We start from the raw sequence: 17,359 nt of genomic DNA, 5'->3' as shown, positions 1-17,359 counted from the left end.
ACTGACGACCTACCAATTATATAGCCATGTTGAGATTTGCGCATAAGATTCTTACATTGTTTATGAATCATGTATACAATAATTTCTCCAAAAAATTTTGGAGAAACATCGGTACATTTAGATTAATTATAGATTAATTTTAAACACGAATGTATCAATAGCACAGAGGAGATTACTATGTATAGAAAATCTCTACCATTGTATCGGTGATTAGACTTTCGAGTTCGACATTTCAAACGTTACAATTCAAATCGTCAAAAAATCTATCTCAAGTCCCTTTCTGTTTTGTTGCAAGGAGACGAGCTTTCTTTCGCTCCTCCTGCATCTTTGCTGCAGCGAGCTTCAGACATTGCTCATCCGTTATTTAGCAAACGCTGAAACAATCGATTTCAATGTTTATTTGCATCATTGATAAAATGCTTTTGTAGCGATCATTAAAGACGCTGGCAACTGTAAATGCTGCAATATCAATTGTATGTTTTTCGTAAACCGATGTTTTCGGAGCTCTATAGTCCAAATAGGAGAATTCAAACTTTCGAATTTATCTTTTCTCTTGCGTAACAGCACTGATTTCAAGAGACGGCGTTTTAGAAAGGCTATCTGCCTCTATTCCGCCAAACGTAAAACCTTCAATGAATTCAAACTTTTGTTACTCTTTTGTGCAAATCCAACTTCGTGTAAGTTCACATAATTTTAACACATCTTCTAAGTTGACTTCTTCGTATATTGGGCCAATTACATCTCGAACAATTTAGAGAAGGAGACGTTTGCGCACATAATAGCGTAATGTGTTCTTTGTCTTTGCTTCTTGCCAAATGCACCAAGAATTTTCGTCAGTTAAGCACATTTGCTGCTGAACATTTTCATTGATATCTTGTGATGGAAAGTACTTCACATGACTTTCTTCGTTTCTTTCTTAGAATGAGAATTTCTCTTGATAACAAGATCATAATATACGATCAATTTATTTACTAATTTATCAGTAAGTCGTTGTTTATTGCCTTGCATTTCGCAACAGACTTCCCATCCTTTACCTCATTTTCTTCACATGGCCAATGTATCCCTTTTTTTAGGATTACTTGGTCTCTAGAAAGTCTGATTTTGCATCAATTGCAGCTTTGAACGTTCTGTTGTCTCCATCTTCTTTATAATTTGTATACTACTACAGAATACTTTTTTTGTAATCTTTGGAACAGTTCCATACATAGACTGCATGTTCCCTGACGATTCTTCGTAATTGGCAGAGCACTTTGATGCGTGTATTGAAGAACACATAAAATATGATGTATTTATAAAATTTTTATTTTTATTATTCCTTTTTTATATTAAAACTTATATTAAAACTACTAAAGAAGATTCTTTTATATGACTTTGCCAAATATTAACTTATGTTAATTTATGTTTACTTACATTAACTTATTTTAATTACGTGAAAATTGACTCATAGACAGCTTTAGTTTTAGTTTTTTTTTTTTTTTTTGGTACTTTTATTTGGCTTATTTGCAACTTATTCATAAATTTATTATAATTCATGTAGTAAGAAGAGTCATAAATAAAAGACTCGTTGACAGCCTGAACATTTGTGCAAATTTCATAAACCCACCTATGCCATATAAAATAATGCATTTAATAAACCCTTTCCAATATATGAAGAGAATCACAAAATGTGCACATCTCTTCCACAGATATTTGCATTTTTAGTAGAAATCATCCCCTATAAGAAGAATACATTATCAGTATAAAGTAATGTAATATTAATCATAGGGGAAAAATATAACATTTCCTTCCAGTGGTAACAAAAAGGAATAAAGACATTTTAACAAAAAGACATTTTGATACCCGTGTATCTGATTTTACCCATAATCAAATACCTGGTTTTATCTCGAACGAAGTAATTTATTAAATATTACATATTTACATTTCAACATACGACAAGAATTCAGGTAAAATATTAATACCATGTAAGGATTACACAATACAATTCAGTACTTACTGTAATAAATTCCTTAAATCCAAAGCACGAAAAAGACCAATTCGCCAACACATTGAAACTTTTCAATCCGAAATTTTTAAACTTCGCTGCATGACAAACTATGATGTTCCTTGTTCTATGATTCATCTAATAATGATGCGATATTCGCACGAATGTAACATCACGTATTGACTCGATGTGCAACAATAAATTTATACATACACGCGCAATAATATGTACCTATTCGGTTATACATTATATCGCATTCCCCTACTTCTATTTTGACTTGCTGCCTTTGGCCCTTTTCAAATTTTGCCTATTTGGAGGTCGATGATTGTTTTTAATATTTTCATGCCAGTTTTTTAAATATTGATCATCCTTCTTGGTCCAAAAATTTCCGTTTCAATCCATTCATATTTATTTATCACAAATGATATAAATATATAGTAACTAAGTAAACTAAACCTAAATAAATATATAACTAAGAAACTAATTAAATAATGATAAACGTATAATTAAGAAAGTAACAAAATTAAATAATAACGAATCATAAAAGTTGACAAGAAAATAACACGACTGTTGCAAGATACTCACTCTACGACGCTCATTGAACTAATACTGGAACTCCAATTTTATACGAAATAATACAGAAGCGCATGATCGCTGTAGCTCCGTTAACTGTCAGAATTTTGAAAAATCGTTTTGACATAATATACTCTACATATGTTTCAAACTTTCAGAAAATTAAATAAAAACAGATTGAAACAAAAAACCAAAAAAGGATTAAAATATTATATATTTTTCTTCTGGGTGAACTAAATAATGGCAGAAAAAAATGTGAAATTAAAAATTTTGGCGGGTTAAAAAAAATAAACTAACAATTATTTAAATAAACTTTTTTTCTGTCGTTGTTTAGTTCTCCTAGAAGAAAATATATAATAATTTAATCCTTTTTTGGTTTTTTGTTTCAGTCAAGAATTACGAGGTGGATTTTTCCCGCAGATTGAAGACTGTAACGACAAGACGCCCATGAAATCGGCTTAGAAATCTGTTACAATTTTTCTTTTTTACTTTAAAAAAAAATTTTTTGTATTCGTTAAATATATACAAAACCATACCTCAAAATTGAATAACTTCATTTCTTTCTTTCCTTTCTAAAGAAAATCACAAAAAATGCTGTTTTAGAACATTCTAATTCAGGACACCCCCTTAAGACGATTACGTTCATGCTCGAAATATTTACTAATGTAAAATGTTACGTTTAAAATATAAATTCTCTGTAACAGTACACAGATAAATTTTTTTCAATCACAATTTCATCTGGTCATAAAATCTGCAAGAAAATATCTTGATTTTAACGTGTTATTTATCCACATTTATCTTTCACATTTAATTATACATACGAGTTATTTTAAATACTACGAAAAACTAGTAAGGTATAATCTCCTCGCGTTTTACTTTTCAAACGATTCGAGCTCTATCTTATTGAACAAAGAATAGTTGCTTTAGTCTTTACGCGATATTGCTAATAACATTGATCGTGTAACATATTTTCTAACAAAAAAATTTTCTTAATCTTCATGATTTACAACGAGAAATTACATCTACTGTATTCCATTTACAGAATGCAAACGCCAACGACGCTAAGTAAATCAAGTAGAAATTCTTTTTCTCATCACATTGTTTCTTACCGTTATTAACATACGATACAATCAATGAAAAATATGAAAAGATCGAATTACACACAAAGATCATAATATGGAATGATTTACGAAGAAATAGCACAATTATTATGTTAAGTATAGAATGAAAATAAATGTTTGCAGCACAGTATTTACAAAAACTGTTGGTCAGAAACATTTTCAAGTGAATATGCTTGAGATTTAAAATATACATAGATAAATACATTATTATCTCCGAAATAAGTAATAAACCTAACATATTACACCTTAGTATATGATAATCTTTTATTAATATAATTATTAGTAGTCAATAATAATAAACAAGTAGTCCTTAATAAAACAAAATAATTTTTTAAAAGAAGGTCGCTCGAAATGATTTCTAAGGAGAAAAGCCGATCGAGAAATTAAAGATTCGTCGTATTTGCAGTCATAAAATATAATTAACGAGCTGTATGAATTGTCTACACGTATTTAAGGATGGAATATAATATACGGTGTTTGCAAATACTGTGCTTAAGGCTAACTCTGCCCGAAAAATTTATTTTCACTCTAAAACTAAGCACAAAGATCGAACTGTAATCTTTCGAATCGGAATTAACGATAGCAATAATCACCTGTGGTCAAGTAAGTACTAGATCATAATTCTCGGAAATGAGTTATTTAAATAATTAATTACAGAAGGAGAATGGTGATGGATTGGATCATAATAATATCATCGACAAAGTGTATTTATTCTCAGAAATGATGAAGGTACTCGTCAAAATAGTGTCAAGGAACATGTTGCATGGGGTAACGAGAAAAGGGGGTCGTCTAGGATGGCCATCTATCGTACTGTACAAGTTTTCACATTTCATATAAACACACTCAAAGTATATCTTTATGCTTCTTTGCTGTCCGAGTCAGACAAATTTCCATAATCGTGTTAATTAGTAGCCGTTGTCCATTCTCGCAACTGCTTATTCCTTTAACGGTTAACGAAACCATCGCAGAAAACTGCGAATTTCGGTAACAGCGAATTACACAGGATGTTGTACATTTAAATAAATGTATCATGACTCCTAAATGGCACGTCGTCACTTGGTTTGATTGAATTTTCCTTTCGTTGGCCGCCTGTTCGACTGAGTCGAAACGGCGAGTAAATTTTCTTCGAACGTATCTGCTGTGAAGTCCTGTTCTTTCACTAACTTCGGTATTATCCTACTCATTTGGCTATTTTGCCTAATAACACCGGCGGGGTTTCTAGACAGCGACAGAATGCCATTTCGTACATGCGACTTTCGTTTTTGTCCTTGCAATCGCTTCAAAACGACAGGTTGCGTTGACGAAGAATGTGGAAGGGGATGTGGAGGGATTTTTGGCGGTGGTAACCGAGCTGGTGGAACATGAGGTAACCTTCCAGCGGGTGTTCTGGACGGACATGGTGGCGGAAAACCTGGAATAGGGAATGCGAAACCTGGTCGAGGCGGCGGTGGACACATGGCTGGTCGCAGTGGCGGTCTGTACCTGAATGACCTCGGTCCGTACATAGACGAAGGACCTGGTGGCGGTGGTACCAGCGGCATGCCAGGTGGAGGTAGCATAGGACGAAAGCCTGCTGGCGGACCGCCAAAACCGAAATGTGGCAACGAAAATGGACCGTCTTTTGTGAAACCGCGTCGCGGTGCTACGAGACCTGGCGGCCCCATTGTATATGGTTGGATTGGGTGTGGAAGCCAATCCCTCGGTCGCGCTTTGATTTTACCCGGTTTGCTTTTCTCGCGTGGTATTCTCTGCAACGCGTTTATATAGTTTTTACGCTCGATCTGATAGCCACGAGCCTCTTCGAATGCTGAAACAAATACGTAAAATGCGCTTGTGTAACAGGTATAGAAACAAACGGGAGAAGCTAAATTTCAATAAAGATATGAATTTTAGAAAGGAATTTTTCTTTAACCTATATTTTTTCTCATTTTCGCGTGTATCTATTGCAACGTAGTTGATCTTATTCGATGAGTTCAATATAGATATAATCTGTCGTTATTAGACTGCGAATATTTATGCATTCGTGGGAGATTAGGATGTGTACGAATCCATGGCGTGCGCATGACATACAAAACTAAGCACAGTATTCATCAAAGTAAAGTATTCATTATAACATTTAGTAGGTGAAGTATATATATTTATTTAGTTTCTATGTAATTATGTTTATGAAACTATGAATTTTGTAACTTATAGTTCACTTACCTTTTAAACAGGTATCGACTTCCCAACCTAATTGCTGTACAAGATACCTGTAACAGAACAAATGAATTTATGTACATCATTAGTTTTATCAATTTAATTGCAAATTAATAACGTATTGATTTTGTAAAATTTTATGTGTGTGTATATATATATATATACTTTCAACATGTAAAACATATCTGAGATCATCTTTGATAACTATATTTTGCTTAATATAATATACTAACCTACAAATGAGATATCCCGAACGGTTTACGCCATGAGTGCAATGAACTCCCACAATATCGTCTGGAACAAAAGAACAAAGCAGCAATCTTCAATTTGCATTCAAGTACACATTAGCATTGTACATAGAAATATCGCGGATAATTTAAAAGATACAAAATTTTACTTTTAAGATGCTCTTCAGTAAAAAAATATACTACAAATAGTCACTACTATAATCATTATATTAATATTTCGACTAAATTCTTTTCGTTTAAATATTTTCAAAATAACTAATTTTTCAATAACATGAAATTATATACAGCGATTGATGTTTAGCGCTCGTGGCACGATGGTGTGCCGACTATAAAATATCACTTTCGAAGGATCAACCTTTTGGTGATATACGAAAACCGCTTTGTTCTCAATTACATTATAAAGCAGAACTATACTTGCAAACTGTGAAAATCGTGTGCGAGAAATCTTCGCAAACTGTTACCAGAGAAATCTTACGAAACTTTCACTCGAGCAAACTGAATGTTTGGACGTCCCTTTATAGTAACTAACGAAATATAGCCAATTTACTTAATTGGTTAATCAGTGCCTATCGTATCCCTTTGCACGACTCTATCTAACCCTGGAGCACTGCCCATCAAGCTGGTCCAAGTTAAAGGTCCAGCGGCGCGAATTAGGCCCAGAAAGCAATTTCGTTTGCTGATTGTCAATGTGTTTAAGTACTGAGCTACAGGTTTATGACACGTCATTACTATTAATGGTGCAGAGGCGAAAGCTTAATAACTCATCTGGCCCGCAGATGTGCAATTCCGCGAGCACAGAATAATTTCTAAGCTTCAACCTTTTAAGCAAAAAGATTGAACAACGATAGATCTGAAATCTATAGTAAAAATAGCAATTATGCGTCTGTCTGTGTCATGAATTCGAGAAATCGAAGCAATACTTAACACCCGACTCAATAATGATATTTAAACCAAAGAACCGTAATAAATTCACAGAATAATATGTTCGTGTTGAGATATTAATATATAAGAATAACTGGCGACGTGCATTCAAAGGTGTTAACTGTAAAACATATTTTCGAGGGTTCGGTGGGTTAATGACGTAAGAAAAGGATACTAAAAAGATGTACTCGCGCGAAGCAAGTCCAATAAGAGGAGCATACGTAAGGCGAGACGTACGATTCCACGGGTCATCAATTTAGCCCAGAGCACAGGGTCGGCACCTCCTCAGGCTCAGCAAGGGGCTGATTATAATATTACCGCAAATTACCGGTAAAATCTGCGACGAATACACGACGATTCGTGACTCGACTCGGCGCATTCACGTAAAGGCCACAACACTGATGAAAGTAGCCGCGTAATAACGATCGCCACAACCCTATCGCCTCTTTTCTCCTTCAATTTCATCCTCCGTATTTCCCTTTTCCGCATGAGCTGTAGATAAGTACCGAGCACTTTAGAGCCACTTCGTACCTCTTTACCTCGGGTTACACTGGGAATTAAGTGGCCATCGAAGATCATGCGATATGTTGTTTGACCTTGGCGAGCTTCTTAAAAGGATCGTTCGCAGAAACGCGATGCGATTTATACGCGGAGCGGAGAGTTTGATATTTTAGCACTACTATGCAATATACCGGTAAATTTAACAGCAAGCTATGGAAAATTATATCTTCGATGTTCGCAAGAGATGTAAAAATCACAATGCGCCCTTGGATATCTTGATATGGCATTCTCAGCACTGAGAATAGTGAAAATACCGAAATATACGCTCCGTTCGCAAGAATCTGACTTACAGTAAATAAGATAAACGCAACAGATCATTACGGTCTTAGTGAAACTTGTGTTCCGTATTGAATCGTTAATTTAAAATTATAATAAACTTGATACGTCTCATTTGGCACGTTTTAGTACGAAGAAATTTATACATACTACATTCACAAATTCGTTTATCCGTTAATTAATCAATAGCTTGTTAGAGTTATTAATAATGTACAATGCTGCGCATACACGGCATGAAGAATGAAAATGTTAACGTATAATATTATACAATCGTACATCAATGATTCATTTAAAAAATATGTCCGATGAAGAGACATTTAATAATCCGTGAGAAGAGATTGAGAAACGAAGACATGCGTATTTAATTCAAAAGAACGCGGACATACAGAAGTAATTCAAGGTTGCCTGTTTTGTACGTGGAGAACGAGCAAGGCTGACTTATACCACATTCCTATCTATCACAGGGTCATCTCGTTTTTGCATACGAAGAAACATATGTTGCGCAGAAGACAGGAATATTCTCAGAACACGTCGGCATCTAATGTAAATCTAGAGCGTGCACCCCTGCGGAGCTCCGACGTACTAAGTCTGGTAAATAAGCCGATCTTCAGAGAGATTGCCAAAGACCTACGACCTTTCCTGATGCGCTGTATTGATTTTCACAGATGATTAAATATCCAGTAATACATCTTTTCCTTCGGTAATATCAAAACTATGACATAGTAATTAATATCTTTTAAGTGTACGCTCTCGTTCTAACGTGTTCAATCTATTGTTACCCGTGGTTGATGATAATAGTTCATGTTTCTGTTGCTTAGATGTTTCTCAAACGTAACCTTGATTATCAGTATTAATTGAAATCACGTTGGTCAAGCGATCAATCTTCCTACGTAAACGAATGGTTATGGTTCTACCCAAGGAGTGGTCATTCATTATGCGATATTACATCAATCAGTCAAAACAAATGGCATAGCTAAAAATTACATTCTCAAGATTATTCCTTTTCCTTCTTTAGATCGTCTCTGATTATCGTTAGGTTATGTTCGAATAGTCGAACAATATTTTCGATATGGAAATAATATCTTCCCAAGTCCAGAAAGGTCTTTCATTTCTCTAAAACGTAAGAAAGAAATTCAATGTAAATCCAATCCATGTTTCTATTCACCTTAGTGGCGGACGAGTAGGAACCAGGGATAGAGAACAGTTATGATATCGATTTCGGTTCTTAAAACAGTTATGCGCTATCTTTATTCCGAATAACTGTTACAAGGAACCGAAATTTATCCCATGTCGGTTGTACAACCGTTATTTTCTCGTTTTTATAACAATTCTAAATCGATTCTTCATTTCGTATAAGGATGCCATTCATTATTTAAAAAAAATTTTAATTTATTAATCAACAGATTAAGAGATGCTACCACTTCGTAACATGAAATATAAATGGGGTCGAGGATTATAATATAAATATAAATGGGGATATAGGATCCAAAAAAGAGCGGTTCTAAAATCATTATAAGAACAGATAGGTACAGTAGATATTCGGAACGAATTAAAAAGTTTCATTTAATGATTGATAATAAAATCTCATGTGCTCGAATTGCGAATTGTTGTCAAAACAACTTGAAGTTTAAGCGTAATTGGTCGAACAATGTGATTGCGAAATAAAAAAAAAAGGGTATATAGGCAGAAGGGTGGAGGGTACCTGGTATTGCATGTCAGTCCTTGGTAAACGTTAAGGTTGGTTTTCGGGCTACTAGAGTAGTCGCGAAGTACGACCCGAAGCGACGTGGTTAATGTGGCAATATGATATATAAGCGGGAGGTATGTCGGCTCAAATAGCCTCTGGTAGAAAGGGACCATGGGTTCCCCTTTCGTGTTCCTGCATCTTCTAGTAAGAGCGTAAACTCTTCTGAAAATATATGTAAGAGCCGCTGAAACGGGGAAGGACTTTAACGTCCAGTCGTGCGCGTACATAAACATGAAAATATCGTCGATACATACAGAGAACGCGACGGCTTTTCGGCCAGCCGATTACTGCCGTCTTAAATCAATCGAACGATCGAACTTCTCGAATGTGCCTCGTATCGCTGGCTCTACACACGAACTATACACGTGGAGCATCGCAAACGCGTATAAACGTGCACCTATACACATAGGTGATTCGTCGAGAGTGCTACATGACACGCAGGATGGATGCAAGACGATTAACGACATCTTATGTTCCGCGGCCAATAAATCACTAGCCACTGTAAATGGACTCGGCTTACTTATCTCTCACCTTGCGTACCTTCGTGAAATGCCGCTGCCAGAGAAATTATAATAACGTACTCTCACGGCACGTACAACCGCGCCAGTATCGCTAACTGCCTAGATATTATATAGGCTACTGTTCACGCGACACCTTTAATTATACAATCGCGAAAGCTCATTGAAATGATAAATAGTAGTTACCGGTGTTTGGGCAGGCAAAATAAACTCGCGAGAAAATGTAGGAATCCAAAGACACGTGGTCGAATATAAATCACTGATGCTATGTTACGTCTTACGTTAAACTGGCTCAAATTACACCGGATAGAAATAAAATCCACTAGATGGAGTTGTTTACGTAACAGTGCAAGAAGCAGTGCTGCGAAGAATTATGAAATCCCTACGAGATCTAAATCCACAATTCATATAGGTAGAATACAAAAAATCTACGTATTGTCCTGTGTGATTATTCATTGATTGGTTAAAATTCTGGCTTTCTGATAGTAAATTCATCTTACAGTTAATACGACATTTTGCACTAGCTTTGAAGATGTAATTTAAATTTTATATTTAATCTCCTAATGTAGCAACGATAAACCTTGATCTTGATTAACGTGTAATATTAATAACATCATCATGCAATTTAGATATGTCTATTCTTTATAAATACACCTTCATAGTAGGTGTGTGTGTGTCTGTGTGTCTGTGTGTGATATGATGATATATGTGATATATATATATATATCACATCGACGTTAATAAGTTATGACAACACATTACAATAATACAAGATGTTATCTAAACACATGCGATAAACTTTGAAAATTGAGGTACATAAGTTATAAATTATTTATGAAATCACTTACATATTTACTGATTCTTTTTCGATATTAGTCTTCTTGTATAGATATTAATAAAAAGTTTTGTTACGTATTACAACCTTCTAATATAAATTATTTTCAACGCTTCTAATGCAGATCTAACATACAATGTTACCGCGTTATAAAAGAAAATATCCGCGATTATTATTATCAATCTGAATGTAAAAATGAGAGTATTTATATTTATGTTAGGGAAATTAACTGTACATTGGAAATTACATTAAAATAAATTGCGGAAAAAGATACAAATGAACGTTTCAGAAGCCCGTAATAATGAGGAAATATATCGAAATTGCAATTAAGAGTTTCTTCTTTTACACTGTGGCGTGTCAATAGGATAATGGGCGTTGGATGGAAGGTATTGATAAATGCTAAGTGACGGTCAATGGATGGTCGATGCAGCGGCGTCTTCGCTTTGGAATGTGTTTCGACACGTTTTTCAGTCAGCTCTCTTCCGAGTTTCGCTTCTTCGATTTGTAAGCTTTCCACGAACATTTTAAGCACTATAAACAGTATTCATTATTAACATGTACATCTTTTTTCGAATATTACACGAAGAAAAAATAAAATAACATAAAAAAAAAAAATGTTACCTGATGTTTCTATTTTATATTGTGTATAATTCTATGAGTAACACGTAAGGTAATCTTCCTTATAATGTAACCTTATAATTTTTATCCCATGATCTACTTATATAATTTAAAGATATTCCTTATTCTTTCGCTAATATCAAAAATCGAGGTCTTCTAGAATATTTTTATTATTTTTATGTTTTTTATACTATTATCTAATATACAATAGAATTCAAATTTTATACTGTTATTCACACAATATAAAACTATCATAATATATTTAACAGCATAATATTATCCATGTAAAATTGTCACAATTCTGTCACATTGTTCATTGATCTTGTCCGTCTCGTGTATATAAGTATCAGCTCGAGAATGGTTTGGAAGATGAAAAACAGAGATGGAATAGAAAGGAAAAAAGAGAACGGAAAGGTCCAAGAAGGATGAGAAGCGAATGAAAGAAAGAGGAAGGAGAAATGCCAAAGGAAAGTTTCTGCTCTACCGGTTGATAAACGGCGGCAGATAATTAACAACGCCCTGGTATACGTGGCTGTGCGTGGGCGATCCACTGCTTCACAAACTCTGTCCAGATTCGTAGCGTGATCACCGTCGTCATTCTCATTTTTCCTGGGAATCGTTTCTTTTTTCCCAGCCGCAGAAGCCAAACTGCATTTTACAGTTAAAATAACCGTACGAATGTTTCAGGTTCATTTTCATGGACTTAACCTTTACCAACATAGGAACACGATGATTTACTTAGTATCTTCGATAAACTATTTGTTGAGATAATATGTAATGTACGTAAATTATTTCTATAAATCACTGAGTCTAGATTGCGTTATATAAATTGCTACGTTTTAAATCGATGCATACATTACTTTCACATCGCAATACGTAATATTATAAAAGCCATGCAACTCTCTTGTCCAGACATACGTATTTTGTAACTACTTTCATCTTATTATCATCATCGGTAATTGACATCAGAAATTAGTTACATTGTTATAGAATGTAAGTGTGTATTTTCAGTATTCTATAATGTATAATTACAAGTTTAATTTAAAATCTGAATTTAATCTGATTAATAGTTAAAACCATTTTGTATTATATTTCTTTCTTCATAATAGAAAATCAATCAAACGACAAACAATTTCCAATAAAGAAATGTAATTTAAGAATTTTAGTAATTTAATTTGTTGTCGATATTTCCTGAAAAATTTTTCCAAATGAAAATTTATATTTCACATTGTTCAGAAGGAAATATTTCAATCCTTTGTAGTTAAGAAAATTGAAGCATTTTTCGAATAAAGAGTTGAGAGAAGATATTTGGAATGTAGGATATTAGAATAATAGTAGACAAGATTGATGATATTACAAGTAGAATATACAGAGCCAGTATGATGTAATGCAGACTCACCTTCACCACAAGCTGACATAAAATCATCCATCGTTTTAAAGAATCTGAAAGGAAAAAGAACACATATATTTACCTTTGGAAAATCAAGAAGACGCGTATTCCGAATTTAATAAAATTTTGATTACGAGAGAGAAATGAAAAAATGTAATGTAATTTTTTCTCCCAAAGAATTTTATCAATTTTCATCATATTTTAACATTTCTTTTACGATTATTCTTAAGAAATTATTAGAAAACTTGGAAAATTCTTGACTTGCAGAGAATTTTTCTTACGATTACTGTTACCATATAACTGCAATTATTATCTCATTATATTGCAGTCTGTGACTAACAAGTTGTTTTTGAACGTAAGTTGCATTACGTCAATTTATATATATTAATGAAAGTTACTTGAAAGAACGTAAATTATTATAATTTAGTGTAGATACTATATAGTATCTACACTATATGTATTCTTATAACTTTTATACTTTGTACCTATTAGATAATAAGTCGTAACGACAAATTATGAATATATTGATTATTTCAAATAAGTATACAAATGGAGTTTACACTTACGATAAATGTATTTCAACAATTTATATTCTAACATAAATTAATGTTATAATGACATGAAAACGACATGAATCATCGTCCCTGCAATTTTGATTAATCTACTTATCGTAAATTGTAACGTAGCATGATAGGGGGAAATTTTATAAAAGTTTGCGGATGTTTCTCATGCATAGAGTGTGTAATAAGAAGACGAGGAGGAGGGCAAAGCGAGCGGCGTCCTTCCCTATACTTTCGCGTTACTGATAATTTTTCAAAATAACTACAAATAGCGATCGAATTTCCATGGTGTTGATAAAAAAATAATCAGCTAAATCAATATTCAAATATGGTAACCGGTCTGGAGAAGTGACAGTGTAATAACTGCGTAATAGGCATGCAGAGACTCCGTAGCAAACGAACGAATATGGTAATGAAGCTTAAGAGCGTGAATGTTACACACCTTGAATTGCAACGAATACACCAAGAATGGGAATCCACGTGTCAGGAAAACATTAACAAATGGAAAAATTGATTACGGTTTATATGATCAAAATATTATCATATTATATTGTGTTCTTTAAGCATACGTCGATATCGTCAAATTGAAAATTTAATTTATAACCAATAAAATAAATTTTCATCTTTCTTGATAATACATGAGATATAACAAAACACATATCGATTATTAAACAATTTCATTTAATCGTTAAAATATAAGGGAGTTTATAATGTGTTTTCTTTCTCCTTCGTTTAAGCTATCACAGATTTAATTCAATTCGTTAATCGTAGACTAATTTATGCTTAAAGTTAATAAAGAATGCAAAATAATAAATTTTTCCTTTGTCATTATACGATTTCTGTAGATTCATTGAACGGTTTTTTCTTATAACGCACAGCAAAGGAAATAATAGAGAGGAAAGATACGAAAGGAGGATGAGAAAAAGATCTCTGAAACTTTGCAGATTCGAAGATAGGATACCGCTTGTAATAATTCATTGGGCGGAGTCGTGCGTCGCCATCCCTTTTTTGTCTGTCCGGTTAAAAAAGGAGAGAACGGGAAAGGGAGGTCTTATTAACGGATTAAGCCTACTTCGGCTACTCGATAAATTATCGCAAGGTGTTCATTCCCCTTATACATTCCGTCGAGATTCCAGAAACATTCCGAACGCGCTCGGAGATATCTCGACTTTTGCTTCTGCTCCCTCCAGCCTGATATTAATACGACTTTAATTTCTCATCTCGCTATTACGCACGCTTGCATTTCAGTTACGACATTTACGCTGAAATCTTTGCATCTTCGATTAAATGGTATCTTAAATTGGTCAGCTCGTTCAAGTAATTCGTAATATTGCTGGATAAATCGCACGAAACGACGTTTATGGTGGAAGTAGTCGCTATTAAAATTATCCGTATGAAGCATCTACGCAGCTGCTTAATTTTATATGCACGTTTTATATAAATAAAGATAACTGTTAAATTTCTTTTCGTTACAAATAGAAATCCTCGTGAAGCATTAAGGGTCAGCGTTGCTGACGTTAACGCAACAATTCATACTCAAATTTCGAAGTTTCCCAATCTTCAAATTCTTCGATCTTCGAATCTACAAATATGTTATTATATAATAATGTTCGCGTGCTTTTTACGCTTTATTCCGCTGCCTAGTTCTTTGTGAATTGAAGAATAATGCGTTGGAAGAAGACTTTGTTCTATTAACCTTTAGTAGAAGTAGTTTTATTTTGTATCCATTTAGTGTATCTTTATTAATAAATTCACCAACAAAAGAAACGAAAACTGTTCTGATAAGCGTGAAATCGTTTCGATTTCTCCTCCTAAATATATCTACGATGAGGTTGGTTCCACGAAAAGTTATTACTCGTCATTGTGTGAGAATAGGGTGGCCCAATAGTGCTTCTCTATAGAGGCTTAATAGGACCGTTTTAGTGCCTCTGGTCCCTTTTACCTTTAACGTGGACTTCCTATAACACCGATTAGACTAACACGATTACAAATGGTAACTCATTCACCGACTTACCAACTGCTTTCCATCGTCGTTCAGTATCGATACGTTATAAGAATAGGGATACCCGCGTAACTTATTACGTATCCTCAAATCTAATGGTTACCTGCTAATAGATGAGAATTTTTCAAACTGAACTGATGGATGATCGTATACGACATAACTGATTAAAAAAACATGCATTACAATTAATTTAAAGAATACATTATTAAAATATATTAAACATTTATAAACATATAAAAACACTATAAATACTGTATGTTACTAAAAATATTTTTAATATATTATACAATACATTATAATAAGAAAAATATTAGTAGGATATATGTACGATCAAAAATGTTATTAACAAATGCACAAGGAATAATTTTTAAGCATCAAAGTCTTTCAACGTTCTTAATTATTATATGCTGACAATGCGTCATCGTGTTATATCCGCGTAACAATAGGATGACTACTCCTAAAAATGTGTAAACACATATTTATGGTCGATGAATGATACGACAACTTTACAAATGTTTTGATATAACATGAAAGTAAATTCTTTCATTAATGTATCGTATGCAAGTTAATTTACGAAGTATTTCAGTATATTGATAGAAACTAACTCAGACGATAAAAGACGTTAAATATAATTCACTCATGTAAACAGATAAATTTAGATTATTATTTCAATATACGAATTCCACGAGTTCTTTAACGCCCGCGTTAACGGAATAACTGAATAAAAAGCTTGTTTATTTCTACGAATCGTAGTTCCTTAACGAGCACACGCGATAAATAGCGGCAATTAGCGTGAAATATACATGCAATATAGCTTCTTTTTACATAAACTAATTATCAATTAAATTATACGATACTAGAAAGATCTAATTGCATTTTGCAATATCCTACATAGTATTGACTTGTTTCTTCTCTCTCCCTCTCAATCTCTTTCTCAGGTATTATAATTTTTAAATTAAAAACTCAAATTTCTAGACTGCTTGAACGATATTTGGATGAAAAATCCTAATTGTTCGATTGGTTAAAACAATTTTTAGATTTAAATTTATGTCCCATAATATTTCAAGTAGGCACTACACGTTCTTCCGCGTCGAGATAGCCGAACCTCGAGAAGACACATCTATCAGAAAAGAGATAGTACCCCCTGAGAATGAAATATCGAAAAATGGCTGCCGGAGATCCGCGCACCGTGGCGCCGGCGGTATGTGAAAAATGACGAGCGTTAAATTAATTTGACTTCGAATTTGAATTACAGATTCGACGTGGACGTGGAGGTGTCTGCGGACAAGGCGCTTCGCACCCTGCTCGCTTGGAATTTCCCCATTGAAAGAACCAGCTATCGAAACCGGGCATCATCAACGCGTTCCGATCATCATTGCCGCTGTTCTTGTCATCGTTAACGTTGTTCTTTCAATTCTTTTCATCTTTACCGAAAAATCGATCTCTCCGGAGTTTTACTATGTAGGATGGATAACCATTATAATACTTTTATAATATCTATCATCCGACAGTAATATTATTCTTCTCAACTGGCAATATAAAAAAGTATCTAATACTTTATTAACATTTAAATGGAAGGTATTTATTGACATATAAAATGGAATAATTTCTTTCCTTGTATATCCATTAAACGTTTTTAATGAATATCTTTTCATATTTAAACTTAAATTTCTTTACACGTAATATGGCGATATTGTGAGTTGATAATTCATTAATTCGTTGTAAAGTTTATTATTCGGTGAATGCAGATCAGCGATATGTAGATGTGATAATGTATTAGATTTTATTAGGAGATAAATATAATAAGTACGT

General features: G+C 33.6%; 1 protein-coding gene across 2 annotated transcripts in view; it reads right to left on the bottom strand.

Moving 5' to 3' along the window:
- Nucleotides 1-899: 899 nt before the first annotated feature.
- The window catches only part of LOC139988022 (RNA/RNP complex-1-interacting phosphatase), a 46,710-nt gene continuing 30,250 nt past the window's right edge, over nucleotides 900-17,359 (bottom strand). For both annotated transcript variants that reach the window (XM_072004938.1, XM_072004939.1), the window contains 4 exons: nucleotides 12,995-13,038; nucleotides 6,105-6,165; nucleotides 5,878-5,924; nucleotides 900-5,482 (listed from right to left, as the gene is read on the bottom strand). In XM_072004938.1, the coding sequence (XP_071861039.1) occupies nucleotides 4,728-5,482; nucleotides 5,878-5,924; nucleotides 6,105-6,165; nucleotides 12,995-13,038 (907 nt within the window). In that variant the 3' untranslated portion in view covers nucleotides 900-4,727. The remainder of the gene's footprint in view (nucleotides 5,483-5,877; nucleotides 5,925-6,104; nucleotides 6,166-12,994; nucleotides 13,039-17,359) is intronic.

The sequence above is a fragment of the Bombus fervidus genome, chromosome 6, assembly GCF_041682495.2.
Source record: "Bombus fervidus isolate BK054 chromosome 6, iyBomFerv1, whole genome shotgun sequence".
NCBI classification, from domain to species: domain Eukaryota; kingdom Metazoa; phylum Arthropoda; class Insecta; order Hymenoptera; family Apidae; genus Bombus; species Bombus fervidus.
The sequence above is the reverse complement of the archived record's forward strand: the minus strand, read 5'-3'. Positions and strand labels throughout refer to the sequence as shown.